The 24,608-nt window shown below is 37.4% G+C and overlaps 1 protein-coding gene across 4 annotated transcripts in view; it reads right to left on the bottom strand.

Annotated features, from left to right (window-relative positions):
• Positions 1–7,639: 7,639 nt before the first annotated feature.
• The window catches only part of TRPS1 (transcriptional repressor GATA binding 1), a 276,051-nt gene continuing 259,082 nt past the window's right edge, over positions 7,640–24,608 (bottom strand). For all 4 annotated transcript variants that reach the window (XM_069600369.1, XM_069600365.1, XM_069600368.1 and 1 more), the window contains 2 exons: positions 14,655–14,777; positions 7,640–10,503 (listed from right to left, as the gene is read on the bottom strand). In XM_069600369.1, the coding sequence (XP_069456470.1) occupies positions 9,442–10,503; positions 14,655–14,777 (1,185 nt within the window). In that variant the 3' untranslated portion in view covers positions 7,640–9,441. The remainder of the gene's footprint in view (positions 10,504–14,654; positions 14,778–24,608) is intronic.

Here is a 24,608-nt window from a genome sequence, read left to right as displayed (position 1 = left end):
GGATCTACTGCCTGATGATCTGAGGTGGAGCTCACATGATAATAATAGAAATAACATGCACAATAAATATAATGCACTTGAATCATCCAGAAACCATTCCCCCTCCTCCCCACCTCCAGTCCGTGGAAAAATTTTCTTCCACAAAACTGGCCCCTGCTGCCAAAATGGTTGGAGACCACTGAGCTAGAGCATTTATTACCGCCTAACATGTTACTTATAGTTTGTTTATTGTGTCTGTATGTTTTATATCTCTCTCCCTCCCATAGATACAGGAATTTTGGTTTGTGTTCTTTCACTGAGATAGTCCAAATGTCTGGAATAATCCCTGGTATGTAGGAAAGGCTCAATTACTATTTGTGGAATAAATGAATGAAACCTGGGTTTATACTGCATGTCATCACCAACAAACAACAAAACAATGACAATGATATCTTCATTACAAAAAAAAGGCAATTATAAAAGATAAAATTATAGAAAACAAACCATCATAAGGATATCGAATTGAGCTTTGTAAACTCACTTGTGTATGTATGCTTTTTAGGATACATCAGTTCATTCACTGGGTAATCTATGCTGTGTAGAAAGAAAATATATAAGGAAATGAAAGGTCTGAAAAAAAATCTATGATATCCATTCACTCATCTCCCTTTAATCTGCATTACTTTTTTCTCTAGAGTAGGGGTCCCCAGCCTCTGGTATCTAGTGCCTGATGATCTGAGGTGAAGCTCACATGATAATAATAGAAATAACATGCACAAAAAATGTAATGCATTTGAATTATCCAGAAACCATTCCCCCTTCTCCCTGCCTCCGGTTCAAGCTTAAAGTTTACACCAACTCTAAAAACTGACTGATGGGGACTTCCCTGGAGGTCCAGTAGTTAAGATGCCACATCTCTTCTGCAGGGGGCACAGGTTCAATCCCTCACTGGTGAGGAAACTAAGACCCTACATGCTATGTGGCACCCCTCCCCCCTCAAAATAAGAAGAGCGGACTGATACTAAACAAGGTGGGGTGGTGGGGGTGGGGTGGTGGGGGTGGGGGGGTGGGCAAATATTGCTTTCACGTAAGAGACAGTGCATGCTCTGAGAAAATGTCTGTTATTTACTGTTGGTTTTTGAGTTCATGTATACTCCTGGAAAATTGCTTACAGTTTAGTGCTTATGCAATTTTAACTTGGAAATGCACCTTCTATTTATGGAAATATAAAGAATTTCTATTATACTTTCTAAGAACCCTTGCTCTCCTGGTCTCTATTCCTTACCTGAAGAAAAAAGTTAATGATATTTGTTAATTATTGAACAGGATGTTGGCTGAATGGGTTGTTACCTCACATAAAAATATTTTATGTGAATATAATTGACCCTTGAACAGTGGGGTTTTAGGGGTGCTGACCCTCCATGCAGTTGAAAATACACACGTAATTTATAGCTGGTCCAGCATATCTGTGATCCCTTTATATCTGAGGATCTTTCTATGTATATTCAACCAACCATGGATCATATAGTACTTTGGATATTTACTATTAAAAACAAAAAAAACCCCACATATAAGAGGACCTGTGTAGCTCGAATGCATGTTGTTCAAGGGTCAACTGTACCGCAACATTTATGAAAAATGAATTTCAGATGCGATATCTTGAATATATTGGAGAACAGTATTATAAACCTAACAATAAGATCACATATACAAATCACCTATTTTTACTTGAAGAAATTCTTTATTCATTAAAACGAACAACTCTATGCATCATGAAAAAGCCCCTCCCTTCCCACGCACTGTTTTCTTTCCTTTGCTAGCCCTGTTATTTTCACTCTAAAATCTGAACTGGAGAGGGAAGTAAGGACATCTTGGGCATTACTGGACGTTAACTTTAGCAACTTCAAATAGTTTGGGAAATTTGTTTATACCAGTGTGTTTTTTGAAAAAAAGAAAAATTGTAGTTGGGGTTACAAAGATAGAGAACAGAAGTACAAAGTAATTAGCAGCATAAAAAAAAAAAATAGGGCTTTTTTCTCCCCTGTGCAAATGTTTTTCATCTAAAGCAAATCTGGCTGTGGAAGAGTCAGGCAGGTGTTGCCACAGTGCTTTTGGGTTTCCTGGCAGGGATGCACTGGAACCCGAGACAAAACCCAGAGGAACCACAGCTAACCTCAGCCCTTTGCCCAATTTCTTCCCTGCCAGTTACCAGAGTTCACTATTGTTCATGCTCCAGGGGTTACATGCACTCTGCCTGTCTAGGGGTAGAATTTATTCTGAACAAGTGTTTTGTTTGGCTTGCAGTATTTTAAAAAAAAAAAAAAAAGGCTGTCACTGACATTCAAAATTAGATTCCATAGAAAATTTCCTTTGTCCAGTTTTTCTTGAAAACTTCAACTCTGGGAAAGAAAGTCAGCTTGACAATATTTGTAGAGCTGAGAAAAGGCTACCTTAGTTGGCTCAGTAAAGAATCTGCCTGCCAATGGAAGAGGTGTAGATTTGATCCCTGGGTCAGGAAGATCTCTTGGAGAAGGAAATGGTAATCCACTCCAATTTGATTGCCTGGAAAATCCCACAGAGAAGCCTGGCAGTTACACTCCATGGGGTTGTAAGAGTTGGACATGACTTTGCGACTAAACAATATATTTAGTCACTAAGGAATGTCCAACTCCATAGGGTTGTAAAGAGTTAGACATGACCAAAACAACTTAGCACACACAGCACATAGAGCTCTATGGTTCCTGAAGTTCCCTCCAGCCAGTTTCACCCTTACAGGCCATTTAACTGCTCCTTTTGTGCAGTGTTTCTGATGCGGCCAGCCCCACCGTCTGAGAGATGGAAGACCGAAAGGTAAGGGAGGGATGTCCACACTGACTCACTCTTCTTCCCTCCCCTCAAACAAGGGTAAAGAGCTGATGGGCATATAGTTCTGCTTGAGTGGGATTCTGACAGTCCTGGGTGAGAACAGAGTGTATTTAACTTTATCTGCAAAGTTCTCCCCAGAGAAGCATCAAATGCTATATAAGGAAAAGAAATTATATTAAGTGTTTTTACTACACTTATCTAGAGAATGTTGCCTCCAGCTGTGAAACAAGTTTATTACCATTATGATCAGACCCTCAAAGCCTTTAATCTGCTGTTTTCAAAGCAGGGGAGAAAAGAGAGAGCTAGAAAAAAAAAATAAAGGACTTGTTAATTTGGATTCACAAAAAATGAGAAGTGAAGATTTGTGCTAGGAGGGTAGACAGTAATTAACTTGAAATTTTCAAAACAAATCTTCTGAAGCAAGGAGTTCTTTATATACTTCACGTCCTGTCCTTTTTGCTTTTTTCCTTCTGGTCATAAACATGTGGGTGAGTCTTCTTTGCCTACCTGGTTTTCTTCTGCCTCTTGTGTCTTTCAAAATCCACCTTCAGGAAATCTCTGATTAATTTCATCTTAAGCCAACACATAAGGCATATAATACATTAATACAAATTTCTTGAGATGATTTATCAGGATCTTTATATCATATTCATGGGTATACTAAATTGTATACAAAGTTAGACTTCAAAAGCAGGATTTTTTACATATTATAACATTATCATTATCCAGTACTCAACACTCAATACGTGATACTCAATGAATGTTTTTGAAATAAACATGATTTTTATTGTTAATCTTCCTAAAGAAACGTGTATAATTTTTTTACACAAAATCTATCAATAAGAGATTGATTGGTTAAAAGAAGAAAAAAAAAAGCAAAGCAGAACAAAACAAGTTGAGAGAATCCAGGTTTTTTCAATCTTATTCTTTTTTTTTTTAAATGGTGACTTGAATTCACCATCTCAATTCATCAGAGCCTGTCTATATGTTACAACAGTCTGAATTTCCCATTGCTACATGGATGAAAGTGAATCCATATAAACCATACCAACACCATCATGTATAACTGGTGGTAAAACTTTATTATTCAAGTTTAGATGTAACAGACATCTTTGCTGCCTGAAGATTGTTTGCATAAGAAATACACCAAGAACATGTTTGTGAGTAGAAATGAACATGCACTATGAAAACAAAATTAAATAAAACAAAAAAAAATTCCATGTGTTGTAAGAACAGAACTATTATAGCCAACATTCTAATATTCAAATCAGGACTACAAATTGAATTTTTTCTTAGCAACATGAAATCATTCCGTATGAAAGACGTTTTCTGCTGGTGAATATTGCTGTAAGTGAATTTTACACTGGCATTATTGAGATGCTTCCCATCCCCATCCCCACCCCCCAATTATTCATGTTGTCACCTTAGAGAATTTGGCATTTCTTATTGTGATATTTGCCTTGTTGGTAGCCATTAAGAAACTATGGTTTTATCAGCCTTGTAATAGTTTTGCCTCTTCATAGTCAACACAATAGGCTGCCTGATTATGGTATTTACAGCTCATCTTTAAAAAAACGACCCCAACCTTTCCTGGCCCTTGGGAACTGAGAGTTTAAATAAGCCCCTTGGCCATATAATAATACTTGGCACTCTCACGGTGCCTTTCAATCAAGGATCTCAAAGTGCTTTACAAACAAGTACTACATTACCATCATTATTATTACTAATAATATTATTATTAATATATTTTTTCCATTTTACAGGTGAGGAACCTGAGGCACGAAAAGAAAAAAAGTGATTCGCTGCAGGTCATATAATGAACAAAAAACCCAGGAGTAAAAATTAGGATCCAGTTTTGGGACTCATGGGTCTTGAAGGACCATTTCCTCTGATGAAAGCTAAATGTTATTTCTGTGTAAAAGTTACTTTTGCTTTTCTCTGCTGTAGGACGGAGTGAAATTTCTAGCTCTACTTTTCCCTTCAAGAGAACATCACGTTAGGATACATTATCCAGTTTCCATGTGTGGACCAATTTGAATTTCACATTTTCTTCATCCCTGACTTGATACACTTCAACCCTAGCATCTTCCATTGGTCCTAACTACTGCAGGTAACTGCGGATGCTTTCTAAATCACTGATGGTTAGCAGGAACATGTGTGTCCACTGTTGGTGAAATGCCAATGGAAAACCCACAGGAAGTGCTCTGCAACGAAGCCATGGCTTCTGCCCTTGGCCAAGTCTTTCTTTGGGAAAATAACACAGCCCTTCAAAGTCCTGGTTTTTGTCTCTCTAGCTTCCTCTCATTTATAGTGGCCTGCTGATAGAATTCCACTTAGTACCTACCTTTGGTTAGCATCTTTAGTCTCATATTTGGATTTGATTTCATTCCTCTGTTTTCTCCTGTGATCTAGGACAGTCAGCAAGCTTTCACTTACTTGATCACAAAAGATGCCTTGCATTTTTTTTTTTTTTTGCCATGGTTCTCAACCCAAAGACAGAAAGCTGTGAGCTCAAAGTAAACTTTAGGCAAAAAGCTGGCATATAGCGCAGAAGCTGACCGTCAGCTTCTTTACCACCGTGGGATGTTCAATCTTCCCCCTCTAGAATTATGTTCATGTTCATGAACTAAACAGGCAGGCATTTCAGAGGTCCTAAGACAGGTCACCTTTGATGTTTCGCAGCCACACAGCAGGAGGCTAGTCATTACTTTAGTAGCAGTATTGATACTCTTCAATTAATTAAGAAAAATGTATACCCTCAGGCATTTAAAAATATATACATTTAATATTTTTGGAGCTGTATTTGCATTGGATCATCATAGATTATGTGCACATGTGCAACCATAAACATAATGTGCTACCACAGGCTTCAACAAAGAGCTGTTAAAGATAATCACTTTTTCTCTTCTTCTCATTAATATTACCTTAGAAAAAAAAAATCCCATGCTTGTTTTCTAAAATCTACCTTTACTAAAAGAGAACAGTTTAGAAGAAAACATCATTATCTTAAAAGCTGATTTTTTTAAAAGAACATCTCAATATGTCATGTAGTAAGAATGGGCACACTCTTTTCCTTTGAACTAGAGTTAACATATTAACCACGAGAGCTCCATCCTTTTTTCATGTACTCAGTGTAGTGTCTCTCAATCCACAATCTTCTGAGGTGGGCTGGCTCTTTAAGATTCCTCTATCCCAAACAACAATATGAATATATGGGTGAGAGATGAAGAGAGAAAGAGTGAGAAAAAGGAGAATGAGAATGCATGAGCTGGTCCTGGCTTAAAGTTTGATCCAAAGCCCGATTCAGAATCTGGACACATACTTTAAAAAGACGTATGTTTTTTAAATGACATACAATTTTACCTAGAGTATAGTTTTTATTATAGGGAAAGCCTTTTCCAAGAAAAGAAATTCCTAAGTCATCTTGAAAATCCTTAAAAAAAAGATTTTAAATATCTAAATAGCTCATTTAAAATCACAATTTAAGACAAAATAGTTCAGAGATCCTAAACCCAAATAAAAATAAAGATACCAATCAATCAATTTTGTAAAAATGTATTTTGAGAGCTAGGACAAAGGCTTTCAAAAATCAAAAAAGGGGGTCTTTTAGTGTTTTGATAAATTTTCATTGTTTTTCATAGCCCAACCTCTTCTCCATCAAAATACGAAAAAAATAAATGAAAATAAAATAATCAATAATAAAAGGAATACAGAATAAGATCTATTGACAATGCTATCTAAGAATATTCTACCTACAGTAGACTGACCATAAATATTCCAAGAATAGTGATATGTATTTCCAATACTAACCATTACTACTTGTGTGTCTGAGGAAAACAAAAATGATGAGATAAAGAGACATATATGCCAATAAAGAACAACATACTTGTGTCTGATACACTGGAGAAACTGCTTAAATAGTAGTTTTGCCCAAAAAGCCATATCTGTACTATTGCCCAAGTTAACCAAACTTCGAGTATTTTCTAATTTGAGCAGTTCACATATCGTGGTGCTTGAGAATTGCCACAGTGCACTTTGTTTCTAGTCCTTTCACTAAGAAAATTAAATACTGTTTTGTTGTTTGGGAAATCGCCTCTTTAGATCTTTAATTGCCACCTCTCCAATCTGCCTGTACATTTTGAGATGAATTCATCAAAATTCCTAAGAAAGATAAATGACATCACATAATTTGAATGCCAAAGCCCCTCATTTCACCTCTTTATCTCGGTTCATGTGAATTATATTAGAGCTACTTGACAGGTGAGATCAGAAAACAACCCTTTATAAGTGAAACTGAAGCAAAAGGCTTAGTCCTGATTCTTTCTCTCTTTTTCTCTCTCTCTTTTTTTTACATGAAAACAAAAATGCAAGAATGGAAATGACAACACAGCATCAGAAAGACAGTTTGAACTTCATTCACTACAACAGTCACGAACTGGTTGAACTCTACCTGCCATCCAACTTGAAGAAACGAAGACCTGGCACTGGGAAGAAGAAACAAAACCCAAACAAAACAATACAAAGCAACTGCGAATTAATGTAAAAATGGAGTGCAAATGCGACTACAGAATGCAATAAAAACATCAGTGCTGCAGATTCCAGCAGCACTTATCAAAATAATTTCTGAAATGTTTCATCTGAAACATAGACAAAGCAATAAAAAGAGGATATATGTTTATCATTTTAAGCATAACAATGTGAGTTAAGAGCTTAAAAATTAAAAAAAAAAGTACTTGGAATGAATAGTGCTACCCTTTTTTTCCTAAGTAGGCATAAAAATATTTTCATTTCCTTCTTGTTTTCATACCATTATATCAAGAACGTTCATTTGTTTCATGTTACCGTTTACAATTTTAATGCACACACACACACACACACACACACACACACACACACACACAAAAGATATCTACCGCAATAGAAATAGTTGCTTCATTACCTTGTTTGCTACATTTGCAAATGTAAACAGCTAGGCAGAGTCAGAACTGACTCTAATGCATGATGGAATATCTTTGTTGCATACGTACACTGTAGAAAATAATTATTCAATATGTCAGGCACCATTATTTGAAATGTAATACATTAATATTTACTAGAAAAATAAGGTTTTTTTTTCCTATTTGTTCTCCCAACTTCTTTAATGAAATAAGTTAATCTGACAGTGCATCCAGTAGCTTGTAATATCTTCTACATCTCCGTGGCAAAAAATAAACTACTGGTTGGGACAATATAATGCAAATTATTAAAGTCAGTCCTTGTACATACATCCGTGTAGCAAGCATTGAGGCTCGACTAACAGCACCTTTAACCAATTATTTAATGTTCAGTTATTTAGCCCTATTTCCCTGAGCAGTTATGCTGAGGCTTTCCCTTCATGGATAGTTTTACAAAGCCTTAAGTATTAAAAGTACTATGAAGAACATACTTCTAAGAATCCTATTTAATGCTACTTAACTAAACCTGTATAAATCTAATGGAGGAATTGATTGGTACATATACCAACTGTCAGCCTGTGGTAACGTAACCTTAGACGCTGCCTGACCACAAAGTTTGGAAATTATATTTAAACCAAAAGAAAATAAATAAATACAGCAGGTCACCTTGTGGAGAAATACCATGTGTTCTACATCAGCGAATGCCATGGTCTGAACTTTTGTATCCATCTAGTCCTTTGAACTGAGGGGATCCCTTTAGTTAGAACATGCCAAATGAGATTAGTGACCCAAAGGAAGCTTAGAAAACAAACCCAAACTGGTTCATCACATACAAGAAAGAATGATCTGGCTACAATAAAATTACTATGTAGTGCTGAGGACACTGTTTTTTAAAAATGCATATATATTTGGACAAAATGAACCTAAACCGCAAACAAGAGGACTAGTTTTGAAAGGAGTATGGGAACATCTAAAGGACAAAAATATCAGAGAGGGTGTGCATGTGTATGTACAGGCAGGGCTGGCCAAAATCATCGTGCCACCGTCTGTCACTTCTCCCGCTGCTCTCTCTCCAAGCCTAACCACAGCTCGCATTTCTAGGTCTAAATTTGAAACATGATCTATGAGAGGATTCTCGTCTAAGAGGGCGCCATTTTCCTTTCACTGCCCTGGAGATTAAATTTCTCCTCATCTGCCTAGGATTTCATGATACTTCGAAACTGAGGCAATAATTTATGGGTTTTTGAACAAATGGGCCAATGGCCAGCCCAATACTGCTTTAGGATCATAATATGTAAACCCTTCCAAATTCTAAACAGCTTTGATCTCGTTCTATACAAACATCATACTTATAGTCTGGTGATACTTCTTATGGATGGTTTCCACAGTACACATTCACCAAGATGGTTTTGACTTACTAGGTTCTAAATCAGGACTATTAACCATCTTCCTTTTTTTTTTTTTCTCACTGAACATTTGTCTCACTTTTTAATCTTGGTAACCTACTCATCAAAAGAAAGAATAATAAAAGAAGGGAATTTCATGTTGGATAAGGCAGGCTCTATGAAGTATTTTTTTTAATAGGTCTTCATAAGACATTACAAGCTATTGAATTCCCATCAAGAAAACCTATTTCTATTTAATTGTGCTAAGTGCTAAGGTTTTACTCTTTAGGTTTTCCATTTTTTTCCACTTGTGCATTGTTCCTATGCAGGCCCCTCTGGATATGAGTTGTGAAGTCATATTTGTCCGTGCAAAGATGCTGGCATATGCTGCACTGGAAAGGTCCACTGTCACCATGGCAACTCATATGCAAAGCATACATCACTTCATCCAGAAAGACAATGCCACAGTGCACACATTTCGTTGAAAGTTCATCTTGAGTACTTCTATCAACTTTCTCTGTTTTTACTACATTCAAGGGACCTTCATTTTTTACATTTGACGGTGCCTTCGTTTTCTCCTTGGAGGCACCATTCGCAGTTGGCCCAGGTCTGGAATGCTTGATCGCCAAATCTAGAGGAATGTCATTGTCTGATCCAACAGCTGAAAAATGAGGAGGCAGATTGAAGGTGGGATAAGGCACATAGTTTTGGCAAGGATTTGGTAGGCCAGGCACGTGACTCAAGTAGTGCGGATTCCCAGGAACGGAGAGCTTATATTTACTCCAGAACCGCAGCCAATCAGCTTCACTCTGGAAGTCATTATGTACAAAGGGAAGTCCGAAAAGGGGATACTGGTACTTTTCAATAGGGCTGCCTGGTGGTGAATAATTTGGGTGCTTCGCGGGTCTCATGTACTTTTCTATGGGACTGCCTCTCTCAGAACTTCCTTTCCCTTCAGATACGGATGAACTGTTTCCTGGGTCTCCAGTACTTTCCTGAGGACTTTTTATCTGAATGTGCAAAGGTTGCATTCTTTTGTGAATATCCAGAGTTTGGCTGACCAGGACTGGCTGCTGAGCAGAATGGCTTTTAGTCAATGAACCCTGGGCTTCGTATTTACTCAGGCTGGGGAGTGGAATTTCTCTCTGGTGACCTTCAGTTAAGTGATCTTCCGACCGCCTCTCTAAGGGGCTGCCGTTGACCTGCTCCTCACTGCCGGCCCTCTGCTGTTTGTTGAGCTGCTCGGCCTGAAGTGCCTCTGGGTTAAGGCGCTTTCTTGTTCTTCTCCTAATAATCTGCTCACCGTTGTTTTGTTTAATGATGTTTAAAGGCCTGGGAGTCTGCAGGGAACACACACACAATACATAAAAGGAAAACATTAAAAAATACATTAAAATGCATTAACAATTCCTCACAAATATAAACCATGTTCAAGTTCAAAGCAAAGACAGGCTTTATGTTATAGATTTACTAAATCTCCTCCTTTTGCCCTGAGCAGGATCAGAGGACAGAACCAAAGCACACTCTTTTACCCTAATTAAATCATGCCCATCTTTACAGAGAGGACTGAAAAACTTTAATCTACTTGAAAACAGCCTTTCCAAATTCAAGAGACTTCAGAATTGCATTATTTTGTGATAAAACGATATAGAAAGTTAGTTGAAGAAATGTGATTTTTCTAAAAGATTTCTCAACTTTTGAGTCATGCACCAAGAAGACGTCAACAGTAACATAGGAGATCGGTTTTGATGACAACTGTGGAAAAATGATACGAGGCTGTAGACTGAACTATGTCTTCCTCCCCATCCCCCAGATGCTCCCTTCCAACTCATGTACTGAATCTCTTACCCTCCAGTGTGACTGTATCTGAAGATTAGGTCTTTAGGAGGTAAATAAGGTTAAGTGAGGGCTTTCCTGGTGGCTCAGATGGTAAAGAATCTGCCTGCAATGTTGGAGACCTGAGTTCAATCCCTGAGGTGGGAAGATTCCCTGAAGAAGGGAATGGTTATCCTCCAGCATTCTTGGAGAATCCCATGGACAGAGGAGCCTAACGGACTACAGTCCATGGGATTGTAGAGTCGTACACAGCTGAGTGATTAACACACAAGATTAAATGCAGACATAGAGTACAGGCAGCCTTCTACAAGCCAGGAAGAGACTCTCACCAGAACCCAACCACACTGCACCCTGATCTCAGACTGCCGGCCTCTAGAACTGTGAAAATAAATGTCTGTTCTTTAAGACATCCAGTTTATGGTAGTTTGTTATGTCAAGGCCCAGATGACTAATACACACATTCTCCTAAATAACTGCAAGTGTGGATATATAATATTAAACATCAGAATATAAATAATCAAAGGCAAACTGACAGAACTGTAAGGAAACATATCAAGTGAAGTGAAAGTGAAATTGTTAGTTGCTCAGCCGTGTCCAAATCTTTCTGACCTCATGGACTGTAGTCCGCCAGGCTCCTCTGTCCATGGGATTCTCCAGGCAAGAATACTGCAGTGGGTAAGCCATTTCCTTCTCTGGGGGATCTTCCTGACCCAGGGATTGAACATGGTTCTCCTGCACTGCAGGCAGATTCTTTATGATCAGAGCCACCAGGGAAGCCCAACAGTTGCTCAGCTGCGTGGGACTCTTTGTGACTCCACGGACTATAGCCTGCCAGGCTCCTCTGACCTTGGAATTCTTCAGGATCAAAGCTATATCCAGTGAGAGGTTTTTTTTTTTTTTAAATAAACTCCCACTTTCATTTTTTTTCCTCTAATTATATAAGTACTTACTATTAAGGAAGATTTTACCTGTTAACGGGTGAAGCATTTGTTTTCTGTTGAAAATCTAAATTTATTTGTAGGCTTGCTTCAAATATCCTATCTGTCATTCTACTCTGTACTTAAATAGAATGCTGACTTTCCCCCAGCTTAAGTATGATATGACTGGTATTTATGTACATGTTCAATAGGTGTTTATATTACATGACTAAAATCCATAGATAAGACTATAATAAAAACTTTACTTGCAGGAGAAGCTTTAACTTTGATTTATAAAATCAAGAGAATATGTTTAATAAGTGACTGCATATTTACAAATTAAAATTTTAAAGAATCTTTACATGGGCTAAAAACTGATTTTTTCTAAAAGATTACTGAAATCAGGAAATAATCCCTACATAAAATATGAACATGAACATTATGTAATTTGTGAATTATACCTGGAAAGGATGCATCTTAATGCAAGAGAGTATTTTTTAAGTGTAAACAAAACACAAATCCTCTTGGAGTGTTTTTATTGTCACAAAGATATTTTGAAGGAAAAAGGAGAATGCACTTGTTATTGAACATCAAATTACTGGTTTTAGAATGAAAATGTCACGTCCCCTGGATAGTCCATGTTCATTTACTTTGTTCAGAATTTCAGATTTATAAAGATCTCATATTTCAAACATACATATTTAATCTCTATCCTTCTTTTTGAATCTAAGCATTTAATGCTGAAAATACTCCTCTAAACACTGCTTTAGGTAATTTCACAAATTTTGATCTATTTTAAAACTTGTATTAATTATAATATTTAAATTCAATTAAATATTTTAACACATAGTATATTTTAAAACAGCTATGTGCTAACTTTCTAAGATAAACATGCTATTTTATATTTTGATTAAGATGACACTATTAAAACTCATTGAACACTATACATTAGGTCTGTGATTGTATTGTACATAAAGGTTATATTTATAAAAAATGTAAATATATGGAGTTGATGGGAAAACTCAAGGGAATGAAGAGTTTTGTCCTGTAGAATAAAGAGTGGAAGAAATATAGTGTCTGTTTTAGAGTCCTAAAGAAGACCAATATTTAAGTGACAGGTAAAGGAATTACAGCCCATAAAAGAGATATCAGAGAATTATTATGCACAAATGTATAAGAACTAAGAGCATGTAGGGCCATGGAATTCATGGAGTAGAAGTATAGGAAATTTATGATTAAAAAAACCCCTCAAAATTAAAAACATTTCTGGAGAGATGAATATTAAAATAATTATTAAAATTTTTTCATTTATATTGCAGTTGTTAAATTAACATAACCTGGAAGAGCAGTAGTTTAATGAATATTTGGCCTTTGATTGGACAGCATTCAATTAAAATCATTAATGTCAGTACTCATTAAATGGAAGCTTATTGCTTGCTTAAATGGTGAAGGCTTAAAAAAAGTAAGGTGATGGTGGTAGGAGGAGATTCCTTCTGCTAGCTACATGCTAATAACTAAGGTTTTCACAGTTTACTACCAATTAGTCTTGTTGGCAGCATGCATTTTTTAAAAGAGTGCTTCCAGTGGTCCGTTTGGGAGGACATTTTGTCTAAAACTGTATTCCCCGTAGCTGCATTCTATTCACTGGCTGGTGCTAAGAGCTGTGGTAAAATGCCAAACAAAAAGCAAAAGGCAGAAGGAAACAGATTTTTGCTTACTAAGTGGGGCATTCCTATTTTTAAAGGCAGCTTTGGTCAGCAGATAAACTTTTTTTTTATTTTTTAAGATTTTTTGGGGGGGGGATGTGGACCATTTTTATGGACTTTAAGACTTTATGGAATTTGTTGCAGTATTGTTTCTCTTTTATGTTTTGGTTTTTTAGCTGCTGAAAGGTAGCGGGGTCTTAGTTCCCTGACCAGGGAATGAATCTGTACCCCTGGCATTGGAAAGCGAAGCCTTAACCACTGGACCACCAGGGAAGTCCCTAAATATTCTAAATCAAAAAGAAAAAAAAAAAATCCTTCAGGAAGTCAACTGCATATAAAGATGGGAGATTTGTAAGTTTAAATTTTATTATAAGATTCTACCTAAAATTTGGTTAGAAATAACTGACGTAGCTCAGAGAGTCATAGAAGCTAGCCAGCCAGAGATCTTAAAACACAGAACACTTCTGCACCTTTCTCTGCTCTGCTGTGTGCTCTTCAAGCCCTCAGATGCCACTGGAAGCCCTGGAGAGAGTCACCTGGCATCTTGGTCCCAGAAGAACCACTCTTCTGAACTTGTCCTACTTCCAGCCTAGATGACACTTGCAAATTCCAAAAGTAGACTCTAAAAGAAGCATTTTTACCCTTGCCATATATTTTATACTGAACATGGGAGAGTCTTCTTGCCTTTTTTTTAAATTTATGTACTTTTGAGCTTTAAAAGTTTCTCCTTTCTACCTAAATTAATGTCACTGAATTCTGATACCCACTCATTCACATATCAGTTATGTGAAGTTCCCAGAAATCAATCATTTTCCTCTTTTATATCAAAAGAAACATAATGCATTAGTAATGATCTCACATGAATCTCCCCATAACATCTAAGGCTGGTCCACCATAAATCACAAGTGCGCTCAAAGCAACTGGATTAAACTCTGCAGGGGCAGGCACTGCAAGCCAGGGAATGGTACTTATCACGCCACAGCCCAGGCTGTTTTATAAAGCTTTTCCTGAAACAATATAACAAGTTCTTACCGAGTGAAGCTTCTGGTAGAGACCACACGCATTGCATACATATCCGCCATTTGCATTCTTTCGCCAGAGAGAGGTCTTTGTGGTCAAGCAATTGGCACAAAAAACACCCGAGCCTCTGCGCCTCTGCAATGGGGAAAAAAAAATACAAGGTCAGAGGTGAGTCACATGATCAGTGGAGTTAGACCAAATCAACCCAGGAGTTTTGTCTTTAGACTAGCAACAATGACAGTATAAAACCACACTGCCCATAATGAGGTCAGGTTCAATTGTGTTTAATAGGCACCACTGATTTTCATTATAATTAACCCTACAGTGATGGATGAGGTGTGTGCAACACCAAAGGCTTTTCACAGAAACAGCTTTAACTTTTTGAACTTTGGGGTTTGTGCCTTTAATGATGGCTCCTAAATGCTGAACCCTAAAATATACCTTTTAAAAGTATCAAAAGTCAAAAGACAGAGCATGGCAATATGTTAAATATATTTTGGAAAAATAGGAGCCCAGGCTACTTGAGCTTCAAAATATAGTCAAACTTGGAATAAGTGCAGCATGTAAACCACTTACAATTTAACCTGATGCATGTCTTTCTGGATGTCATTCATGTAACATAAGTATTAAGACACTAATAAGACAGTTCTAATTTTTCATTTGCACCTGTAAAATCTGAAAGAGAACACCCTCTATCTCTCAAATCTGAGAGGAACAGAAGAAACTTCTGCCAACTAGAAGTACAGTATTACTAATGAGAATCCTTATGAGGGGCCTGCTTAAGCCAGACAACATAGTCCCATCAATGGCTATTTATTTATTTGACTCAGACTTGGAAATCACAAGCGTTTCTGAAATTTTAGTGGGCTGAATTCTCTAATCACCAGATTGAAAAATAATCCAAGAATATTTAAAAGTAGATCATTAGCATTGCTTGTTCCATTCTTGCTATCAAGTAATGATTCCATTAAACTTCTCATTGAAACAAAAGTCAGGCTGTGTTCATAGGCGCAAATACTAACAGGCAGGAAATGGAACTCTGGCTGAAGAAGAAGAAGGAAAAAAAAAAAAAAAAGACAGCCTGAATTGCAACTCTGCTCTCTTTTCTCTAGGAAGCAAAGCCTTTAATGATAAAATATGCATGTTAGATAAGGAGTGGAAAAAGTCTTGCTGGAACCCAATTTTGTGATAAATTTAAAATTACAAACACTACACGTCAAAATTTCAGGGATTCATAAAATTTAGGCAATTTATTTAACTTGAGTCCATACTGTAGACGAGGGGTATCCCTGCCAAGAAAATACAATGGTTATAATTGTACTCTGATACATTTCAAATGGAAAGCTTTCTGCAGACATAATTTTGGCTTCAAGACTGGAACACTTTCTTGGCATTGAAAGGGCATTTGATTCATCGGGTGTTTCACAATGTATCACTAAAAAGACCTGGTGAGCAGCCAGTTCCCTATAGGGTAATTTTTCCATCCAGATGCAAGTGCTATCAGAGGCCCTCGTCAGCTAAACTAATTATGATCTTGCAATTGCTGATGCCTGCTCACTCTAACATTCGACATCCTCCATTAATCATCAATACAAGGAAAATGAATGAAACGTAAAGAAATGAGGACTGGTAAGCTGCATAGCCATAAAAATCTGAAATGAGAGCAATAATTTAACAAGATTGGGGGAATGTTTTTAGTGAGCACAAAGTCAAGCTAACAATTGCCCTTTTCAACCAAGAACACAATTTCATTAGTGTAGCAGGTTGTGCTACTTCAGGTGATATAATAAAAGCTAAATTTTTCACAAAGATAATCTCTGGCTCCCCTTTTCTCCTTACTCCCCTGACCCCCCAAATCAGGACCAGGAGCGTATAATAAATTTCTCAGTCTCGAAACAAAACACTGGGTACTGGTCCTCAAAGTCCCAATAGGGACCTACTGCAAAAGGACAGACTGCTATTTCCCTCAAGTCAATGAACTATTAGAGTTTGTGTTTATCAAACACTCTGGGGCCCCCTTTATCCGAGGTAAGTTGGGGAGCCTAGTTAGGTTATAATTGTGAAACTTCCCTGGGGCCATGCTGTCTTTTCCCGGAGATCTAAATAACACGTTTGGCAAATAAACACCAATTTGATCCACATAAAGGCAATGTAAATGTCCATTTGGAAACTAACCCACATATATGGCTGCGGCTCAAACCTGAATGTATAACCATTCACTGCAGCCTGCTTTTCTTTCCTTACGTCCTGGCGGCTTGACGCGGCATGCCAAAGTGGGTGTAATCCTGGTTTCAGAGAACGCTTCAACCTTGCATAATTTTGCACTTAAGTCTCTTGCAAAGAAAATGCCCTTCATTAGTTTGAGGGAAAATCCTGAAATTACAGTGCTGGTTTTACACAGGCACATCTTGCTTTAAGCAGCATTTAGGCTCCAATAGAGGCTGGTATATTTTAGGTAAACCATATCTTATTTTAAATACATCAAGACTAATTTGGATTCACTTATTTGGAGTCAGTATGGCATGGGGGTTAATAGATTTAGGAGACAGACAGCTTGCATTCAAAACATGCCTCTGTCTTGAGTTGCTGGGTACGACTTTGAGTGAATTACTTAACTTAGCAGTACTTAAATGTCCCCCTCTTTAAAGTGTGAGCTGCTGCGAGTATCAATGTGGACAAATGGACGTATAATTAAAACAATATCAGGGATGTAGTAAGCTCTCAAGTTATCGATCCATCATCGATCCATTAGGGATTAAGCTGTATTTCTTTTGTTAAGAGAAAAATATTTTGTTTCATTCTTATCACCTTAATCTACTTATTTTACATTTTAGATATGCTTAAAGCATACGGTTGAGTATAAGAACATGCATTTCATTTGTGTCATTCTTATCAACTATGAGAATGGAAAGTTGAGTCAGAGTGAAATACCTAGGTGCTCACACCTAGAATTCAATAGGAGCGGACTTGTGTGGGGGCAGAGAGTAGGAGGTAGGTGAGAAATATTTCATACATTTAGTTACCTCCCATCTAACAAATGTATCACTTTGGTAAGCACTGTAGAACCCTATGTTTGATGCACTTGGAAATTTTGGAAGCAGCAGAGTAAGTGGGAGAAGTGGGCAGTGTCCTTCGCTGTGTGACTGCAGGATGGTGGACCATGATGCACCTCTCTAAACCACATCACAGACGACAGCCTGACCCCAGCAAAAGCTGCACCATGCATAATGTCACCTAGCTGGACCGAGTATGGCAATTTTTCCCACGTCACCAACATCCTTAACCCAATCAAGTGCTGAGAAAAAGTCTGTTGCCAAAGGAAGCAAAATAGAAGTCTCCCTTGCCTCACTTTTTAAAAACAAGCTTGTTAAAGAGAAAGAAAGGCATTAAAGACCTTATTTCATTCACAGTTTATCAGGCACAACAGAGTTTTAAAACAGTTTGTCATTCTCCTTTATACTGTGTTAAAGACAGAAATCATGTCCCCTAACAGTCATCAAATAGTCTAACTAATAAGTACCTAGGACAGTGCTGTCTGTCTTGAGTGGCTAAATATTATTAAAGTTGAAAATCATCTCTCTTGCAATAATAATTTTTATCACTAGTCATTACTCTTATTTTTGAAAATAAAGTTTTTTAGAAAAATATTTCCTAGGAATGTCTCCCATTTGGATTGACCAATTTATCTTCAGTTGGGCAGAGATGGCTAATGACACTGGAGACAAGAAAATCAAGAGAGTTAATTTTCCCAATTCTACATTCCAGGCTTTTCTCTCTCTCTCTCTCTCTCTCTCTCTCTCTCTCTCTCTCTCTCTCTCTCTGAGAAACAGCTGAAGCCAGGTACCTGCTAAGTCCTGAAGATATAAGTCAGGGCCATCTCACATGCTAGTAAACTCACGCTCAAAATTCTCCAAGCTAGGCTTCAGCAATACGTGAACTGTGAACTTCCAGATGTTCTAGCTGGTTTTAAAAACGGCAGAGGAACCAGAGATCAAATTGCCAACATCCGCTGGATCATCGAAAAAGCAAAAGAGTTCCAGAAAAACATCTATTTCTGCTTTACTGACTATGCCAAAGCCTTTGACTGTGTGGATTACAAGAAACTGTGGAAAATTCTGAAAGAGATGGGAGTACCAGACCACCTGACCTGCCTCTTGAGAAACCTGTATGCAGGTCAGGAAGCGACAGTTAGAACTGGACGTGGAACAACAGACTGGTTCCAAATAGGAAAAGGAGTACGTCCAGGCTGTTTATTGTCACCCTGCTTATTTAACTTATATGCAGAGTACATCATGAGAAACCCTGGGCTGAAAGAAGCACAAGCTGGAATCAAGATTGCCGGGAGAAATATAAAGAACCTCAGATATGCAGATGACACCACCCTTATGGCAGATAGTGAAGAGGAATTAAAAAGCCTCTTGATGAAAGTTAAAGTGGAGAGTGAAAAAGTTGGCTTAAAGCTCAACATTCAGAAAATGAAGATCATGGCATCTGGTCCCATCACTTCATGGGAAATAGATGGGGAAACAGTGGAAACAGTGTCAGACTTTATTTTGGGGGGGCTCCAAAATCACTACAGATGGTGATTGCAGCCATGAAATTAAAAGATGCTTATTCCTTGGAAGGAAAGTTATGACCAACCTAGATAGCATATTCAAAAGCAGAGACATTACTTTGCCAACAAAGGTGGGTCTAGTCAAGGCTATGGTTTTTCCTGTGGTCACGTATGGATGTGAGAGTTGGACTGTGAAGAAAGTTGAGCGCCGAAGAATTGATGCTTTTGACTGTGGTGTTGGAGAAGACTCTTGAGAGTCCCTTGGACTGCAAGGAGATCTGACCAGTCCATTCTAAAGGAGATCAGCCTTGGGTGTTCTTTCGAAGGAATGATGCTAAAGCTGAAACTCCAGTACTTTGGCCACCTCATGTGCAGAGCTGACTCATTGGAAAAGACTCTGATGCTGGGAGGAATTAGGGGCAGGAGGTGAAGGGGACAACAGAGGATGAGATGGTTGGATGGCATGACTGACTTGATGGATGTGAGTCTGAGTGAACTCTGGGAGTTGGTGATGGACAGGGAGGCCTGAAGTCCTGCAATTAACGGGGTCACAAAGAGTCGGACACGACTGAGCAACTGAACTGAACTGAATGGAAGAATGAAGCTCTACCTCTCCTTTATACACATCATTAGAGTCATGCATTGCTGATGGTATATGTGTATGTTTCAAATAATAAAATGGTTTCTCTTTTCCTACAAGCTGCTTTTAAGAGTTAATAATAGGGGATTCCCCGGTGATCCAGTGGTTAGGACTCTGTACTTTCACTGCTGAGGGTGTGGGTTCAATCCCTGGCCATAGAACGAAGATACTGGAAACTGAGCAACACCCCCCCAAAAAGGTGTTAATGATGATTTGAACCTCCATGACTTTGTGCAGGAGACATATATATGCACTGTCCTTACTGAAGGATTGTCAGCAGAAAACCCAAATCTACATGAAAGTCACCTCAATGGAAAATGTCTAAAGAGGAAATTCTGGGATCAACAAGGCACTGACTACATTTAACTTCAAGTTTAAATAATTCGCCCACTAACTTTTTAGGCCGAATCTGTATGGCCTGTATGTTATTTCTGCTGGCTGGTAATTTCCTATGTGGAAAAGGAAGAGTGGTGATAGGAATAGTTAGTTCATTGCAAGGAATTCTGAGGCCAGCCCCCATGATCGGCATCTCCAAGGCTTTTCAATTACTGAGAATTCTTTGGATCACTTCTTTCCTTCCCACATTTCAAATGTATTGTAACCACCATACCGATTTTTGCAACAGCAAGTTAGGCGATAAATCTGGACAATCATCCATGCCAGGATTTGAAACAGAAAATGACACACCATCTTTTAATAAAAGTACATTTTAAATCCAATATATATATATTTTTCTTTTCCCTGCTGGAGATTGCACCAAGCAGTGTAATGACTAAATAACTAATAGAAGAAACCTCTAGTCTTTAGGCTCACAGCTAACTACCATAAGGCATCATGATCACTAAATTTTTTCAAAGTTTCTGATTCAAGTTTTGCTTTTAGGGGGCTTAAATCCTCAGTCAATTACAGATCCCTCTGTGTTAAGCGCTGACACATATTTTGGTAAACCCAGATGAGTCCTTAGAAAAGAACAAGAATGGGAAAAAAAGTTTTAAATTGGTTCAGCTATTTTTATAGCTTATTTTACTATTTGAAGATTAGCCAAAAGCAAACATTTTAAGGTTTTCAAATTTCATTATTAACAGAACTTATTTCATTTGATTGATAAAAAGTAAATTTGATTGAATTATTCATTCAAGTGGTTTAACATTTAGAGTCATGGAAATTCATCTCCAAGATATTAAAAGTCCCCATTGGAGAAGTTTATCTGTGCAGAAATGATCCTTTATAATAGTTTTCTATGAATAAAAACCATACTGAAACCATGTAATTATATAACAAGCCTTGATAGGCAGAGTATTTACTCACATTTTTTATGGTTTTATATCTTGGCCATTTTAAATCAAATCAACTTGAAATTTGATATATGTGCTGTTAGTCTGGATGCACCTCAAATATTTTTAACTCTTTAAACAATTCTATGTTTACTTGATTATATCAAGAATCTTTTGAGAACTTCATTTTAGGGAAATGTACAGATGGCTATGATAGAATCTTTTGGTACAACTTTGTAGTAATAAAACTTTAGTGGTAAATATAATTCAATTCAGTTTTGGGACTAATTATTAAATGTCCACCATGTGCCTGGCACTGTGCTAAAAGCTGGAGTTACAGTGAAGTATATGGCAGACATGGTCTGTAATCTCTCTGTTCACAGTAGAATCTGCTAAAAACATACCATATATACAGTCAACATGATAAAAACCGAGACTGTTGATGAATAGTGACAGTTTAATTCATGTAAATTATATGAAAACATTTCTCAAGAAACCAAAGCATCTCCCACAAATACATTTCACTTAAAGGCTGAAAGTTATCTAATAATCAGAGGGTTTATTCTCTGTGCTCCTTTATAAAAATGGATAACAGTCTAGTCGTTTCAGAAACAAGAACCCTGCTTATTGTCCCATCAGTAATAATGTCCTATCAACCACCAAAAGAGTTGATACAAACGAAATAATGCGTTCATGACTGTCACTATAAAACTGAAATTCAATAACTATTGAATAAATGATAAATAATATTTTAGCCATTATCACTCTTATTCACCACCAAGATACAGAGAAAGTCACTCTCTCCCACTTACCCCCATTAAGGAATTTACTGACTATTGACTACCCACCAGCAGAGGCTAAAGAATATAAAGAACACCACACCTAAAACAACTTAAAACAGACAGTGGCTTGCAATGAACACCTAAATAAATTCACAGCCAGAATTTTATCAGAAGCAAAGGCTGGCCAGTTATTTTAGCAAGAGCAGGGAGAGAGCTTTGCCAACAGAAAGCAATAGATATCAATAACTTGGCTGACTTTTGCTCCAAATAAAATTGTACAGAATCAGTTGAAACAGGCTGTATAGCAAGTCTATGCCTGCTTTAAAACAGCCCTCTATGCCCTCAGATTTCTTGCCAGAAAACTGAAGAGACTCTACAAGGTTCAGCCAAGCATCCATATTATAATCACCTATCTCAGAGTTTGGAAACAAAACCTGTTTACCCTGCTTATTAAATTTACTTCCTCAACACATCAGAAATGCTAATGGAGACCAGTGTAAACTAAACTGACATCTTTGGCTAGAAGCAATGGAACAACTTCTGTTCCAGGACATGAGGCAATTCATATTCTAGCAATCATACATTGTACCCAGGTATGAATGTGCCCAAGACTTTTCCACTGACACGTCACCACGCTGGAGTTGCCCAATATATCAGGACACGTTAAAACAGATTAGCTCCATTTCTTCTGAGATGCAATTGGTGACTCATGGCGTGGGATCGCAGAAAATGAGAGTTCCCCGGGGAAATCCCACATTTTAAATTATTTGTATGGATTCTTCAAATCTTCTGATTTTATAAATTTATCGTACAGATAATATAATCTACTACATAGGTCTGAAGGATCCCCATCTCCATACTTAGACTTACTCCAAATTTGGAAAATGAGCAAAGCAAACATGTGATGTCATACACAAATTACTTAACAGACTAGGACTAGAAAAACTCAGATCTTTGGAGTTCTAACCCCTGCTGTTTCTGTAACAATGTCCTGCCATTACAGCAATATGTATTTGGACAGCTGAAAATATAGCTGAAGATTTCTATCTACACTGTCTTTTCACTTCACGTGATAGTCACTATTGTCGAAAGAACTGCTCAAGCCTCTTATTGCTTCTATTTCTGCCACCACAGATCCATTTTCGCCTTTCCTTCAGTTACAACAATGGTCAAGAGTGTTTCAACAGGGACTTTCTTCTATGCCAGTGCCAAAATCTGACACTGAAAAGGGAAAAAAAGGGGGGCTTTTTGGAGGCACAGTTAAACAATTCTAGCACTTCTTAAGTAAATTTCAGCATGAGAATATGAGAATCAATTATATCTTAATAAAGTTATTGCAATTTTTATTTAAACAATATATTTGGCAAACATTTATTGTGGGAATTCTTCACAGTATAGAAAATAAGCACCTTGGTGATAGGGACTTTTCTAGAAAAAGCCTAAAGTTCAAAAGGTTCAGCTTCGAAGCACTTAATTTAAGAAACAAATAGAGGTATTTTATGTATTACCTAAGTAGGACTGGTTTTATGATAGATAATGATGATGACATGGTCATTTTGAAAGAAAAGGAAAATAACAGATAATAATCAGTAATTCTTTTCATACTTGCTAACAGATAATAACTAGTCAATGAAGTGTTACCATCCTCAAGGAATTTACATCTATATCAATGGTTTCTAACATTCTTGGGAGTCATAAACTCTTTTGATAAAATTTATGACACTCTCCCCAGATAATAAAAAAGATATGTAAAATATTTTGCAAATAACTTCAGGCTGTTCAAAAGAATGTCCTTCATAAAATGCATCCAAAGATTTCACATGGATCTGAGTACCCATGGATTATGAGGTTAAGAACTCCTGACATAATATAATTATCTCAGTTTGGATTGAAAATGAATTACTAGGGATTATTATCCTCTCATTTTACTGACGAGGTAACAGATTGTGAATGATTCTTTGACTTAACTAGTGTCAAAAATACATCCTAGTCTCTTAAGTCCAGGCAAAAACACATGACTTTTTCTAAAAATCATTTTTGGGACTTCCTTGGTGGTTCGGTGGTTAGGAATCTGCCTGCCCATGCAGAAGGACACTGGTTCAATCTCTGGTCTAGGAAGATTTCACATGCTGCAGGGCAACTAAGCCCCTCAACCACAACTACTGAGCCCGCACTCTGCAGCAAGAGAAGCCACCACAATGAGAAAGAAGCCTGTGCACCGCAGCGAGAGAAAAGCCACACAGCAACAAAGACCGAGCGCAGCCATGAATAAACACCATTTTTGAATCAGCTATCTGGTAGACTCGCGTGACTACTTCTTGTCCCTTTTTGACTAATCACCATCACACGTCTAATATTTACCAAGTATTTATTTTGTGTAGAATGATACACTACAGACTTAGTTTCTTTACTTGACATCCTCTAAACAAACCTAAGACACATGAACTATTATTACCATTATTATTATCATTATGGTTATTCTATCCACTTTACAGGTGAGAAAACTAAGCCTTAGAAGGATTTTTCATATACTAAATAGTAAGATATCTCACTTCAGAGCCACAGTTCTTAACCATGTTTCAGGTCCTATTACTAAAGAAGTGATTGGGGAATTTTTACCAAAAATATTTCACCATAGCTTAGCTTTGAAGAATACTTCTCTCTTCAAACCACCCTATAACAGCTGATTAAACTATGCAAGTTTTGAGGTACCAG

Source organism: Ovis canadensis, chromosome 9 (assembly GCF_042477335.2).
Source record: "Ovis canadensis isolate MfBH-ARS-UI-01 breed Bighorn chromosome 9, ARS-UI_OviCan_v2, whole genome shotgun sequence".
In the NCBI taxonomy this organism is placed as follows: Eukaryota; Metazoa; Chordata; class Mammalia; order Artiodactyla; family Bovidae; genus Ovis; species Ovis canadensis.
The sequence above is the reverse complement of the archived record's forward strand: the minus strand, read 5'-3'. Positions and strand labels throughout refer to the sequence as shown.